Raw genomic sequence first — 12,036 nt, 5'->3', positions numbered from 1 at the left:
AACCCCAAATCTCCGTCATAGCAATAGATGACAATGGATGGGGCTCAGAAAGCTCTGGTTGTTAAAAAGGTGTTGACACCAGATTAGGCTCTGGCCCTTTATAGGTAAGGATGCTTAAACAGTATAACAAGATTTTGGGGGGGAATCTTTTATTTCCCTTAGATGAAGAAGAATTTTTAGGGCTTCAGGAGACGTATTTTGTCTGAACTGTATCTAGTATGTTTTTTTCTTTGTTCATGTGATTTTAAAATTCTGGCGTAGTTTTCAACCTGTGATCATTTACTAATATTTGCAAAGTAATCACAGGGTTTCTCTGTCCTTCTTAGTCCTCACAGCGGCCCAGTGAGGTGGATGTCGCTGTTCCCATTTTACTTATGAGGAATCTGAGGCTCAGGCGAGCTAAGTGACTTGCTCAAGACCATTCTGCCAGCAAGAGGTGGAACTGACATCTGCCTGGCCCAAATCCTGCCCTCTCTCCTCTGTACAGCCAGCTCCTATCTACCACGACAAGGGGATACTTGGGTTTTTGTTTTTGTTATTTTTCTTCTCTGCAAAGTTAACCACTGGCCCTTAAGGGATTTGAACTCAGGAATCTTGGGGCCATTAGCATCGAGTTCCAATTAGAAAAACAACCGACAGCAACAATAACAACAATGACAACAAAGGGCCAACAAAGAACCCTTTGATTTTCCATCTGGACCAGATTGGAGGGCTCTTTGTCAGGGTCAAGTTCAAAAAAGTACCAGGTGGTCTGGGCAGAGCACGCGCTACTCCCTCCACCTCTCTCTGGTGCTTTGTGGCGCTGGCACTAAGGTGAGCTGTGGTACCAGCCTGCTACCACCAGGAGGAGGCTCCACTGACCCACCGGCTCACCCCCCTCTCTCGGGCACCCTCTTGGAAGCGTTGAAAGGATTGTGTTTTCTGCTGCAGCTGGTTGTGCTGACCTTCTCCTGGGAATGAGGAGCAGATGCTCGGGGTTTGGGCTCCCAATGCTGGTCCATTACAGCTCCAAGAGCTTCAGGGTGGCTAACAGGGCCTCTCTCTCACTCTAGCCCCTAAACTTGGGAAGCAGGGTGAGGCATGGTTGGGGCCTGTCAGGGTGAGGATTTGCTGCTGGTAGCACCAGAAGGAAGAGCAATATTTGATGCTCACGGGAGCCAAGTCCTGAGCCAACAGAACTGGAGTCAGGATGGCAGAGGGAGAGGGTCCCCGGACCTTAGCCCATGTGGGCAAGGAATCCAGTGGAGAGGATAGGGGTGGGACCTACTGGGGGGAGGAGCACCCCTCTGGCCTGAGCAGAGGCTCTAGGCTGAGCTGCCATCCTGCTCTGGGCTGGAATGCCCTGGGTTGGAATCCCGGGCCCTGATTTATCTGTTGTCTAACCTTGGGCGAGTAATCACCCTCTCAGCTTTAATGTGTTCACGCCCACCACAGTCCAGACACTGTCGTGTAAGCAGTGGTTCATACACATTGTGACAGCGACAGAGTATCAACAGTGGAGGCTGCTTTGTAGAATGCACTGCCTAACAATAAACACATAAAGACGTGTTCAAATTTATGAGAAAACTCAGACATTTAAGATATCAAAGGATATGAGCAGAAACTTTTGACAAGTGGCAAATAGATGTATGAAAAAAATGTAAACGTCAGGAGTAATAAAAAAGGGAGATAAAAGCAGCATTGAGGTATCATTTTATGCTTATTTAATTAGCAAAGTATAAAAAATTAATAATATGCAGGGCAAGCCCAGTGGCATAGTGGTTAAGTTCATGTGCTCTGCTTTGGCAGTCTGGGGTTCACAGGTTCGGATCCTAGGAGTGGACCTACACACTGCCCATCAGTCCATGCTGTGGCAGCATCCCACTACAAAATAGAGGAAGATTGGCACAGATGTTAGCTCAGTGACAATCTTCCTCAAGCAAAAAGAGGAACATTAGCAACAGATGTTAGCTCAGGGCCAATCTTCCTCACCAAAAAAAATATATATATAGATATAGATATATATAAATAATATGCTATGCTGGCGAGATTGTGCTGTAAGTGGTACATTTATATGTTTTTATGTGACCCTTTCAGAAAGCAATAGACTCGTGTGTACTTAGAGCCATAAATGTTTATAACCTTTGATATGTCATTCTAGTCCTTGGAATTAATCCTAAAATAATAATCCTTTTCAGAATTTCTATTATAAGAATTTTTCAAACATACAGAATAAAATAGAATAGCATAATGAATCCCCCTATACTAAAGGAATATTTTAACAGAAGAAAAAAGCTGAATGAGTAAGGATGTGCACAGTTAAAAACAATCTAAATATGTAACAGAACAATGTCTGAATAAATTGTGATTGGTCTTCAGATAGACTGTCATGTAGCAATTAAGATGATAAATATGAAAATTATGGAATTGTATAAAGTATGATCTAATGTTTAGTAAAAAATCAGAATTTAAATTGTATCTATGGGTGATGACAATAGTGTAAGAACAAACTTGAGCAAATGTTAAATGGAAAAAGTATTTGCTGTGTTAGGGAGGACGATGGGTTCATTTTTCCTCCTTGAATATTGTTGTTATACTATTTTTACAATAAAATAAGCGAGAAGGATATTCTAGGCTCCACCCCTGAATCAATCTGTGAATGTGTATTTATTGGGCACCTATTCCACAGGTATTTGTATGAAGAGTTGTATTAAGAATTGGCAGGGAGTAGGCACAGGACTCAGTTTGGGGGCAGACACTGGTCCATAAGAGTCTTGAAGACTCTTACAATGTCAGAGCTACATGGGACCAGTCTAACATTTTGCAGTCGAGGGCCCTGAGGTCCAGAGAGGCTAAGTGACTTGTCCAGAATAACCAGCCAAAGCTCAGTGATTCCACAGAGAAGTAGACATTCCCACTGAACTAGCTAGCTCATTCCCCCTGCGTCAGGGCACCTCCATTTTCCAGGAGTTGGCAAGAAGGGAGCCAAACAGAGAGCACTCTTCCGTGCAGAGGCAGGGGTGGGGAGCACCCTGAACAGAGAGGGCACAGAGACACCGCTCCCAGGATGCAAACCCCATGTCACGGTTGTCTCCACAGGACCCTGAGTGGGCTCAGCCAGACCCAGCCCTCCCAGCAACACGTGGGGCTGTCCCGGACAGTCCGACTGTACCCGGCCCCTGCGGCTAGTGGCCAGCTGACTTCCAACGCCCTGCCCGCGGGGCCAGGCCTTGAGAGGAGGGATGGCGCCCAGCAGGCAGCATATCTGGACCCCCTGTCATCCCCCTGGGGTAAGGACACCTGGTCTCGGGATCTTGGAAGAACAGGACATCTAAATCTCTGACCTTCTTCTCCCCACCTTTGCTTCCCCCTCCACTCTCACAGAGGGGCCGAGTCGTCACCTTGTCCCTCATGCTTTCAGTCAATCAACAAACGGTTGTCGAGCGCCTGCTTTGTCCCGGGCTCCAGAGGTCCCAAACTCGCCGTCAGCACTTAGCCCCCTTAAGACCCTTGGACGTGGAGTGCTCCATTTCCACCCCATCTGTCACCTGTCCAGCCTTTGCTTCCTTCGCATGCAGCCATGACCCTCACCTTCCCAGGCCTGGTCCTACCACCTCCTCCTTCCTGCACATCCCGATCCCCTGGACCAACCCCACCACTTGCTTCATTAGCACCTACAGCTGGGCCTCTGCTTCCTGGAGAAGGGAACCAAGCATCCCTTGGATTCGCGCCTCCACATGTTCTTCTGGTTCTGCTCGCTGCGCCTCAGTCCTTCCCTGTGCGCCTGGACACTCTCTCTCTCTCATTCCTCAGAACGGCTACTCCAGCTGCCCCTGCTTTCCCATCAGCACGTGGACATGCCTGCCGCCTCCCAGGGAGCCCCTCACCTGTCTGCCTGTCTGTCCCACCACACACGCCACTCCCTCACCTAATCTGTGCCCGAGCTGACCTCCTGTCTCTGTTTTCCTTTTAAAATTGAGGTGAGGGCTGGCCCTGTGGCCGAGCGATTAAGTTCACGCACTCCGCTTCGGCAGCCCAGGGTTTCACCGGTTCAGATCCTGGGTACAGACATGGCACTGCTCATCAGGCCACGCTGAGGTGGCGTCCCATGTAGCACAACCAGAAGGACCTACAATTAGAATATACAACTATACTGGGAGGCTTAGGGGAGAAGAAGAAGAAGAAAAAAAAAGGGAAAGAAAGAAAGATTGGCAACAGATGTTAGTACGGGTGCCAATCTTTCAAAAAGTAAATAAAATAAAATTGAAGTGAAATTTACATAACATAAAATTCACCATTTTAAAGTGTATACTCAGTGATTTTTAGTATATTCATAATTTTGTGTGACCGTCACCACTATCTAATTCTAGAACATTTCCATCATTCCAAAAAGAAACCCCATACCCATGAAGCAGTCACTCCCTATTCGCCTCTGCCCCCAGTCCCTGGCCCCACTAATCTTTCTGTCTCTATAGATTTGCACATCCTGGACATGTCATGTGAGCAGAATCATACAACGTGTGGCCTTTTGTGTCTGATACAATTCAGTATAATATTTTTGAGGTTTATCCGTGTTGTAGCACGCATCAGTACTTCAGTCCTTTTTATAGTGGGTGGCCTTTCTTGTCATCTTGAAAAGGAGGTGTCCCTCTTCTTGTCTAAGGCACACCTCACTTCTTGTTTCTCTGGAATGCTAGGCCATGACTTGTCCTCCTCTCGCCCCGTCTCTCCTCCCCCTTCAACCTGTCGCCTCTCTCAGCCCCTTCTCATCAGCATATGCACCTGCTTGCAGCCCTCTGATTCCCTTTCTCTCTCTCCCTCTCACACACACACACACACACAGAGTTATTTCTCCACTTCCCTCTGGCTTTCTCTCCATCACTCCTGCCAACACAGTCTAGTTTCTTGAACGCGTGGTCTACATAGACTTTTTTTTTTTAAAGATTTTATTTTTTCCTTTTTCTCCCCAAAGCCCCCCAGTACATAGTTGTATATTCTTCGTTGTGGGTCCTTCTAGTTGTGGCATGTGGGACGCCGCCTCAGCGTGGTTTGATGAACAGTGCCATGTCTGCGCCCAGGATACGAACCAATGAAACACGGCTGCCTGCAGCGGAGCGCGCAAACTTAACCACTCGGCCATGGGGCCAGCCCCCTACATAGACTTTTTATACTTCCCTCCTCAACCCGTCTGCCTTCCGGCTCCCCTCCTGGGCTCCCTACACTGAATGTACCCCTCCTTTATATTTCCACCGTCGCCACCCATATTAAGTGAAGTGACCTCAACTTGCACTGTTGCAATGACCTGCCAACTGGTCTCCCTGCCCCCCATCCACCTGCACCCCCCAGCTGGGAGGGCATTAGGCCCCCCACTTCCTCTTTGATCTCTTACTGAATTTTTCGATGACTTCCCTCTACCAACCGAATGAAGCGCCCGATCCTTGTTCTGGCGGTTAGGGCCCCCAACCTGACTCTAATCATTCTTTCAGGCTTTATCTTCCTCTACTTCTCTTAGAAAACTTCACTCCTGCAAGTCTGAGCTCCACTCAGTTCTCTGCCCTTGTGTTCGAAGCCCCGCTGCAGACTTGCTAGCTGTGTGACGTGGGGCAACCCAACCTTCTCTGGACCTCGTTTCCTTAACTGTGAAATGGGAATATTATGATGGATATAGGAACATCACCTATATTCAACCATTTCAACCTACAGAAATGACAATTTCTAATGGTTCAACCTAAAATAATCCTCACTCAAGAGGGTTGAGAGTTAATGTGCATAAAGCCTGAGCTTAGTGGCCAGTATGTTGGCGTCGCTCAATAAATGCTGGACTGTGAGCTTCTCAAAGATATGACCCCGCCCCCACCATGGGATATGGAGCCCGTAGGTGCTTAGCAAATGCCCTTGGGATGGATTCACCCCTGGTCCCATGGGCCTTTCTGACCAGCCTCTGGAGGTCCTAGCTGTGCCTCTCAGCCCTGCCCCCTGGACCCAAGCCCTCTCTCTGCAGGGCTGAACCTCACGGAGAAAATCAAGAAGATCAAGATTGTCTTCACTCCCACCATCTGCAAGCAGACCTGTGCCCGGGGGCACTGTGCCAACAGCTGTGAGCGTGGCGACACCACCACCCTGTATAGCCAAGGCGGCCATGGGCATGACCCTAAGTCTGGATTCCGCATCTGTGAGTCCCTTCCCCCACCAGATGGTTTCCGGCTGACCCTGGGAGGGCAGGGGGTACAGAGGGCGGGCCTGCCTTGGGCAGGAGCCCAGCTCTTCTGCAGGAAGGAAGCCCACTGCTCTCACACCGTGGCTTCTGTGATTTGTCCCCAGTCACACAGAAAGCTGAGTCCTCACCCAGCTCTGCCATGGCCTAGCTGTGTGACTCTCGGCAAGTCACATAACCTCTCTGAGTCCAAGTTTTCTCCACAGAGAAGTGAGGGAGTTAATAGCGCCACTGCTCCCCTGCCCCCCAGGTTATTGTGGGGTTGAGGAAAGGCGTGGAAGGTCTTTGTAGAAAGGCAAAGGCTGGTTATTGTCTACCCTTCTTCCTTCCGGGCCTCCTGGAGAGTCTCTGCCTTCCAGGGGGTGCTGGGTTCCCCAAGCCTCCAGATTTGGGGTCCTGCTCCCCCTGCTCCTCTGTTGTCACCCACCGGCCACATGGTGGGTACTGCTATGTTCTTCCACCTCCGGTCACCTTGAGGTCACTGTCGTAGATTTCTGCCAGATCCCCTGCCTGAACGGCGGCCGCTGCATCGGCAGAGACGAGTGCTGGTGCCCCACCAACTCCACCGGGAAGTTCTGCCATCTGCCCGCCCCAAAGCTGGACAGGGAGCCCTCAGAGAGGGGCTCCCGCCACAGGGCCCCACTGGGGGGCCCCTTGAGGCAGTCCACCTTCACACTGCCTCTCTCCAACCAGCTGGGTGAGTGCGGGGTGGGGGCGGCACGGGACTGGGAGGTGCCCCGGGTCCCCTGTATGGCAGGCGCTGGCACCGTGGTGGAGGGGACGGGAAACTGGCTCTAGTCCTTTCTTCATAGTCAGACGTCCCTCCTTCTCTTCCGCCCTCAGAGCTCAGTTTCACTCTCTAAACTTCTCTTTGCCCTTCCATCCGAATTCATCAATGTTTTTTTGCCCTTACCCCTCATGGGGTGCTATGGGTGAGACAGCAGAGTATGAGGGCAGGATCCTGCCCTCAAGGAATGCACAGTCCTGGACATAGAGGGACGATGGACAGGAAGGAGGACATCATCATGGAACATTTCATTTCCCTTGCCTTCCATTATTAGGTGCCAAACAAAGGGTACAGAAAAAGCCAGAATTCTCCAGGAGCTCTGGGGGTGGAGAGCTCTGTGCCCAGGGTGCTGGGGGAAGCCTGCGTGGAGGAGGAGGGCTTCAGTCAGGCCTTAAGCAATGGGCAGCCTTTGGTCAAACAGAGGGCGGTGGGAAGGGCTCCTCTGCAGAAGGACAGGCTGAGCAAAGGGGTGCAGGTGGGACCATGCAAGGTCCGCGGGCTGGAGCTCAGGGGTGGTAAGGATCGCAGGGGAGGTGGAATCAGGAAGGGAGTGTGAAGCTGATATTGCAGGTCCGTTGTTGAAAGGTGGGGAGCCAAGGAGTTTGCGCTTAGTCCTGTCCCTGCTGGGGTATTGTTCGGGGTTTGAGCAGAGAGTGAAGAAACGGAAGGAGAGTTTTGGGGAAACACACAGCCAGTGGCCTCCTGGCGCAGGGCGGGGGGGCACTCTTCAGAGGGTGGGGCCCTGTTTCACCGACTCTGACCCCAGCCCCTGTGCGCAGCCTCTGTGAACCCCTCCTTGGTGAAGGTGCACATTCGCCACCCGCCAGAGGCCTCAGTGCAGGTCCACCAGGTGGCACGGGTGCGGGGCGAGGCCGAGGAGGCCCAGGAGGAGAACAGCGTGGAGAGCAGACCCGCGCCTCGGCTTCCTGCCAGCCCCAGCCACAGCCACTGGGACAGCAACAGCATCCCTGCCCGGTCTGGAGAGGCCCCTCGGCCGCTGCCTCCAGCAGCACCCAGGCCTCGGGGGCTGCTGGGCCGGTGTTACCTGAGCGCTGTGAATGGCCAGGTGAGACTGTAGCTCCTGCCTGAGCCCTGGGGGCTTCCAGAATAGCAATTGTCCCCCACTCTGCCCCTTCTCCTTCTCTCTCTCCTTCTCATTCTTACGGAATGTGTCTGCAGAGTCTCCCATTCTCCAGATGGAAAAACTCTGGGCATAAAAGTGCCTGAGTGTGGAGAGGCTGGGCCTCTGCCTGGGCTCCACTGGGTACCTGTCAGTGCCAGGCACACCGAAGAGGACCCAAGAGAGTGCCCCTCTAGAGGGGTCACCAGTGTCCTCCAGTCCCAGTAAATCCTGGACTTTCCTGGAGCTGAGTCCAGGACCCCTGGTGCACAGACAGTGGGACTGTTAGATCTGGCAAGAAGTAGTTTGGTATTCAGTTGAGATTGGGGTCACAGAGATGTGGAATTAGCAAATGTGGGTTAAACTCCAAAGCCTTGGGGGTGTGAAGATGAGAGACAGCCCCTCCCGCCCTGGAGTTCTCCACACTCGGTGATGGGAAATCAGGTGAGCTCTTCCGAGTCCAAGCACCTAAGACCAGGGACTGAGCCAGACCCAGGACGGTTTTTCTCAGGGTTGCAGTTTGGTGTTTCCAGAAATCCCTCCTGAGGTTAGGAAGCTGGAGGAGGTGGCAGGTGGGAGCGAAGGGATAGAGGCTCTGAGTCCCCAGACCCTCCCTGGCCTCTCAGCTTGTGGTGTCCCTGAGCCTGGACACTGCCCCGGGGAAGGCCTGCACCGTAGGTGACCCTGGAGTCTGACAGAGGAAAGCCCGTCCTTTGGGACCCTCTGTGGGTGGGGGACATGGAAGCTGGCAGTTTGCAGACTGCACAGAGCAGATGTTGTCTTGCCTGGGATATGTCCCCACTCCCCAAGTTTCAAGTCTGGTAGAGTGGACCACAGGTTTCTCTGCTTCCTTCTGGGGCATCAGCTGACCCTCTCCTACCCTCCATAGTTGGGGCATCCTCTGGTAAGAAGCGGGGGGTGAGCTCTTGTCTCAGGCTTTCCTGGAACAGCCCTGGGCACAGCAGGGAAGGGCAGAGGCGGTGATGGGTGTCCATGGCCTCTTTTCCAGTGTGCCAACCCCCTGCTGGAGCTGACTGCCCAGGAGGACTGCTGTGGCAGTGTGGGAGCCTTCTGGGGGGTGACCTCATGTGCCCCATGCCCACGGAGACCAGGTGAGTACTGAGTGCCGAGGTCCCGGGTTGTGGGGGAAGCTCTCCCAGGGCCTGGCCTCTGCTGCCGGGCACCCTCCTCCATCTCCCACCAGGGTCTCAGAGGCCAGGAGGGTAGAACAGGCCATAAACCAGGCAGGCTTTCCAGATCTGCCCTGAGGGTGCTTCTGGCTGGCGGCTGAGGCTCCTGATGGCTCAGACAACTCAGCCCTTCTGCCGGGGGCAGCCTGGCCTACCCGCTCCAGCTGACTGCCTGGGAGGGGTTCCTCTCTCTTGCCAGTTGTTCTTGCTCAGATTTTAGGGATCCCATCCTATGCTGGGCCCTCTCCTACCCCTCAGCCTCCTTCCATATACCCCCAGCCCAGGTACCAGGAGTCCAGAGGTCTCAACTGGGTGACTGGTGTTTCCTTCATTCTCTCCCTGGAGGGGTCCCCATGTGTCCTCCTCACCTGTTTCCTGCCTTCCAGTCTTTGAATCAGAGTTAGGTGTCTGTCCCAGAATGTCCTCAGCCATACTGAGAAACCCAGTTCCCTCCCTCTTTTGGATGGTGGGAAAGCCCAACATGTATTCATTCATTCACTCACTCATTCACTCAGCAAATACTCATCTGGTGCCTCGTATGTGCTAAGCACTGAGAAGTCAGGAGTGAGCACAGTATTGCTCGTGTAGGCATTGCTCTTACAGCTGGGAGGTGGTGACGCGGTGCCCGGGCCTGAGTTTGGTTTCTGCCGGCTCAGGCTGCCATCCCCCTCCAGGCCTCACTCCTGGCCCGGGCCTGGCCTGTATTTCTTCAGCCTGTCAGCAGCCGATGCAGTGAGTCGGCTTTGTGGGGGGCCTGGACCGGAGCCCAAAGGTGGGAGGAGCAGGGCTGTTCCTCACTTCAGACTCGGCTGTGGAGCAGTGACCATATTTTCCAAACTGAAAATAAGTGTGGGCGGTTTCACAGCGGGACGGAATTTTTGGTGAAGCTGCACAGGGTGGTATGAAGCTCCCGGGCTGGAGCCTCCAACACAGAGCAGGTACCACTTCCAGCTCTGCACGCCGACCTCTCTCTGCTCTGTGTCTGACCTGCAAAGTGCAGACAGAAATAGCGCCGGCCTCGCCTCGCAGGGCTGCTGTGAGCGTAAATGAGGGGATGCCTGTGCTTAGCGTTAGGTCTATAAACATAGCTGTTATCGTTATTATTAGAAACTATCCCCCCAGAAAGGGAAAAGGGAATGGATCTACTGCCCTACTGGGAGGAGGGGGCCAGCTGCTCAGCATCTCCCCCAGCAGGCCAGAGATGGTTTTGCCACTTTTCTTCTGTGGTTTTTCCTTCCTCCTTCTGGGTCAGGCCCACCCTTGAGACTTCATATCTCACATTCTATCCAGTCGACAAATATTTACACTGATGGGGCAGTTTAAAGTGCCCTAGTGTGCAGGCCCTGGACACACGGTGGAGAATGAGGTGAAAACAGTGCCTCCTTCTCCAAGCTTACAGTCTAGTCGGGGAGAAGGGACATAGACAGGTAGTGGGCATCCAAAAAAGAGAGCTAGTGCAGCGACGAGACACGTACCAAGTGCTGTGAGAACACAGACAGCAAAACCGGGGCCACTGATAGGTCCTGTCGTCCTTTGTGCAAATTAGAGAAAGGTGTCCCTTCCATTTGCTCAAAATAGTCTTTACCAGTATACAAATCTAGCATGCCAGTGATTCCCTTAAATGTGGTGCTTTTGTGCAGTACACAACCTGCACATATGTACACTCTAGAGTAGGGGATCCTAGCTCAGACCGGTGGATCAGGGAACACTTCTTATAGGAGGTGACACCCAAGACGAGATCTGAAGAATTATTAGAGTAGGCCAATCAAAGAGATGGGGAAGAGCTTAACAAACCAGGAAATTGCACATCCAGGTGAGCCAAGAGAGGGAGCAGCATTTCCTGGAGCACGGCACACTCAGCCTCCCTGTCCCAGGTGGCACCTCCCACCACCCCTCCCCAACTGGTGTTCAGCACATCTCGGGAAGCTGGGCACCAGGATGCAGACCCTGGAATGTCAAGCATTCCAGCACCCTGAGCAAGAAATAAAAAAGACCAGGGCAACGTAAACATTTAAAACACATTATAGTGCGGCTGGGCATTGTATACAGAAGGGGCAAGACACTGGGGAAACTTGTTTTTGTTGACAGAGTGCCAGACACCTAGCTCCATGCCCGAGCCTGGGGCCAGGGTGGGGGATGTTTCTTTAAGTAGGCATGACAAGCTAGCTACTTTACCAGAGTCAGAGGAAGACAAGGCAGCTGTGGGGTGGGTTTGGGAATAGTGGGCTAAACAGGCAGGACTTCTGGGTTCTAGAACATTCTCAGGCCTCATGGCTTTGCCCCCCTGAGCCTCTATTTCTCCTCTGATAAAATAAGGCTGTGCCCTTCAGGGAAGGGCTTTGTTATCCCAAAAGAGGTGGTCTAGCAGGATCAGGGAGTGAGGGGAGTGATAAAACCAGCAGCTGGAGATCCACGTGACTTCTTGGATTCCTCTAAATCACCTTCTGGCTTCTGAGGCTCTGTGCCGGACTGTCAGAGAAGGTCCCTGCAGAGCGCTGCTATTTCTGACATGGAAAGGGACTGTTCTGAAGCCTCAGTTACATGGCACAGACAAATCCCTTTCTTCCAGAAAAATCCTCAATGCCCTCTTTCTCAGGGAGATGGCTCAGGGAGTCAATCTAGGCCAGCCTATGGTTCCCCCTTCTCCCTTCACTCTGAGTGACAGGTGCAGCAGACCCTCCAGGACTCAGCCTGAGCCACATCTTCCTGACCTCTTGGGAGTTGTCAAAGGTCTAAGCTCAGGCCT

At 52.4% G+C, this 12,036-nt stretch overlaps 1 protein-coding gene across 6 annotated transcripts in view; it reads left to right on the top strand.

The window, feature by feature from the left end:
- The window catches only part of LTBP2 (latent transforming growth factor beta binding protein 2), a 100,823-nt gene that overhangs the window by 44,669 nt on the left and 44,118 nt on the right, over positions 1-12,036 (top strand). For all 6 annotated transcript variants that reach the window (XR_011432230.1, XM_070250162.1, XM_023628102.2 and 3 more), the window contains exons 4-8: positions 3,079-3,269; positions 5,981-6,151; positions 6,684-6,890; positions 7,760-8,046; positions 9,110-9,212. Coding sequence is in view for 5 of the 6 variants with exons in the window: in XM_070250162.1 (XP_070106263.1) it covers positions 3,079-3,269; positions 5,981-6,151; positions 6,684-6,890; positions 7,760-8,046; positions 9,110-9,212 (959 nt within the window). In the remaining variant the exon portion in view is untranslated. The remainder of the gene's footprint in view (positions 1-3,078; positions 3,270-5,980; positions 6,152-6,683; positions 6,891-7,759; positions 8,047-9,109; positions 9,213-12,036) is intronic.

This window comes from Equus caballus, chromosome 24, assembly GCF_041296265.1.
Source record: "Equus caballus isolate H_3958 breed thoroughbred chromosome 24, TB-T2T, whole genome shotgun sequence".
NCBI classification, from domain to species: Eukaryota; Metazoa; Chordata; class Mammalia; order Perissodactyla; family Equidae; genus Equus; species Equus caballus.
This window is presented reverse-complemented; position numbering and strand designations above follow the sequence as displayed.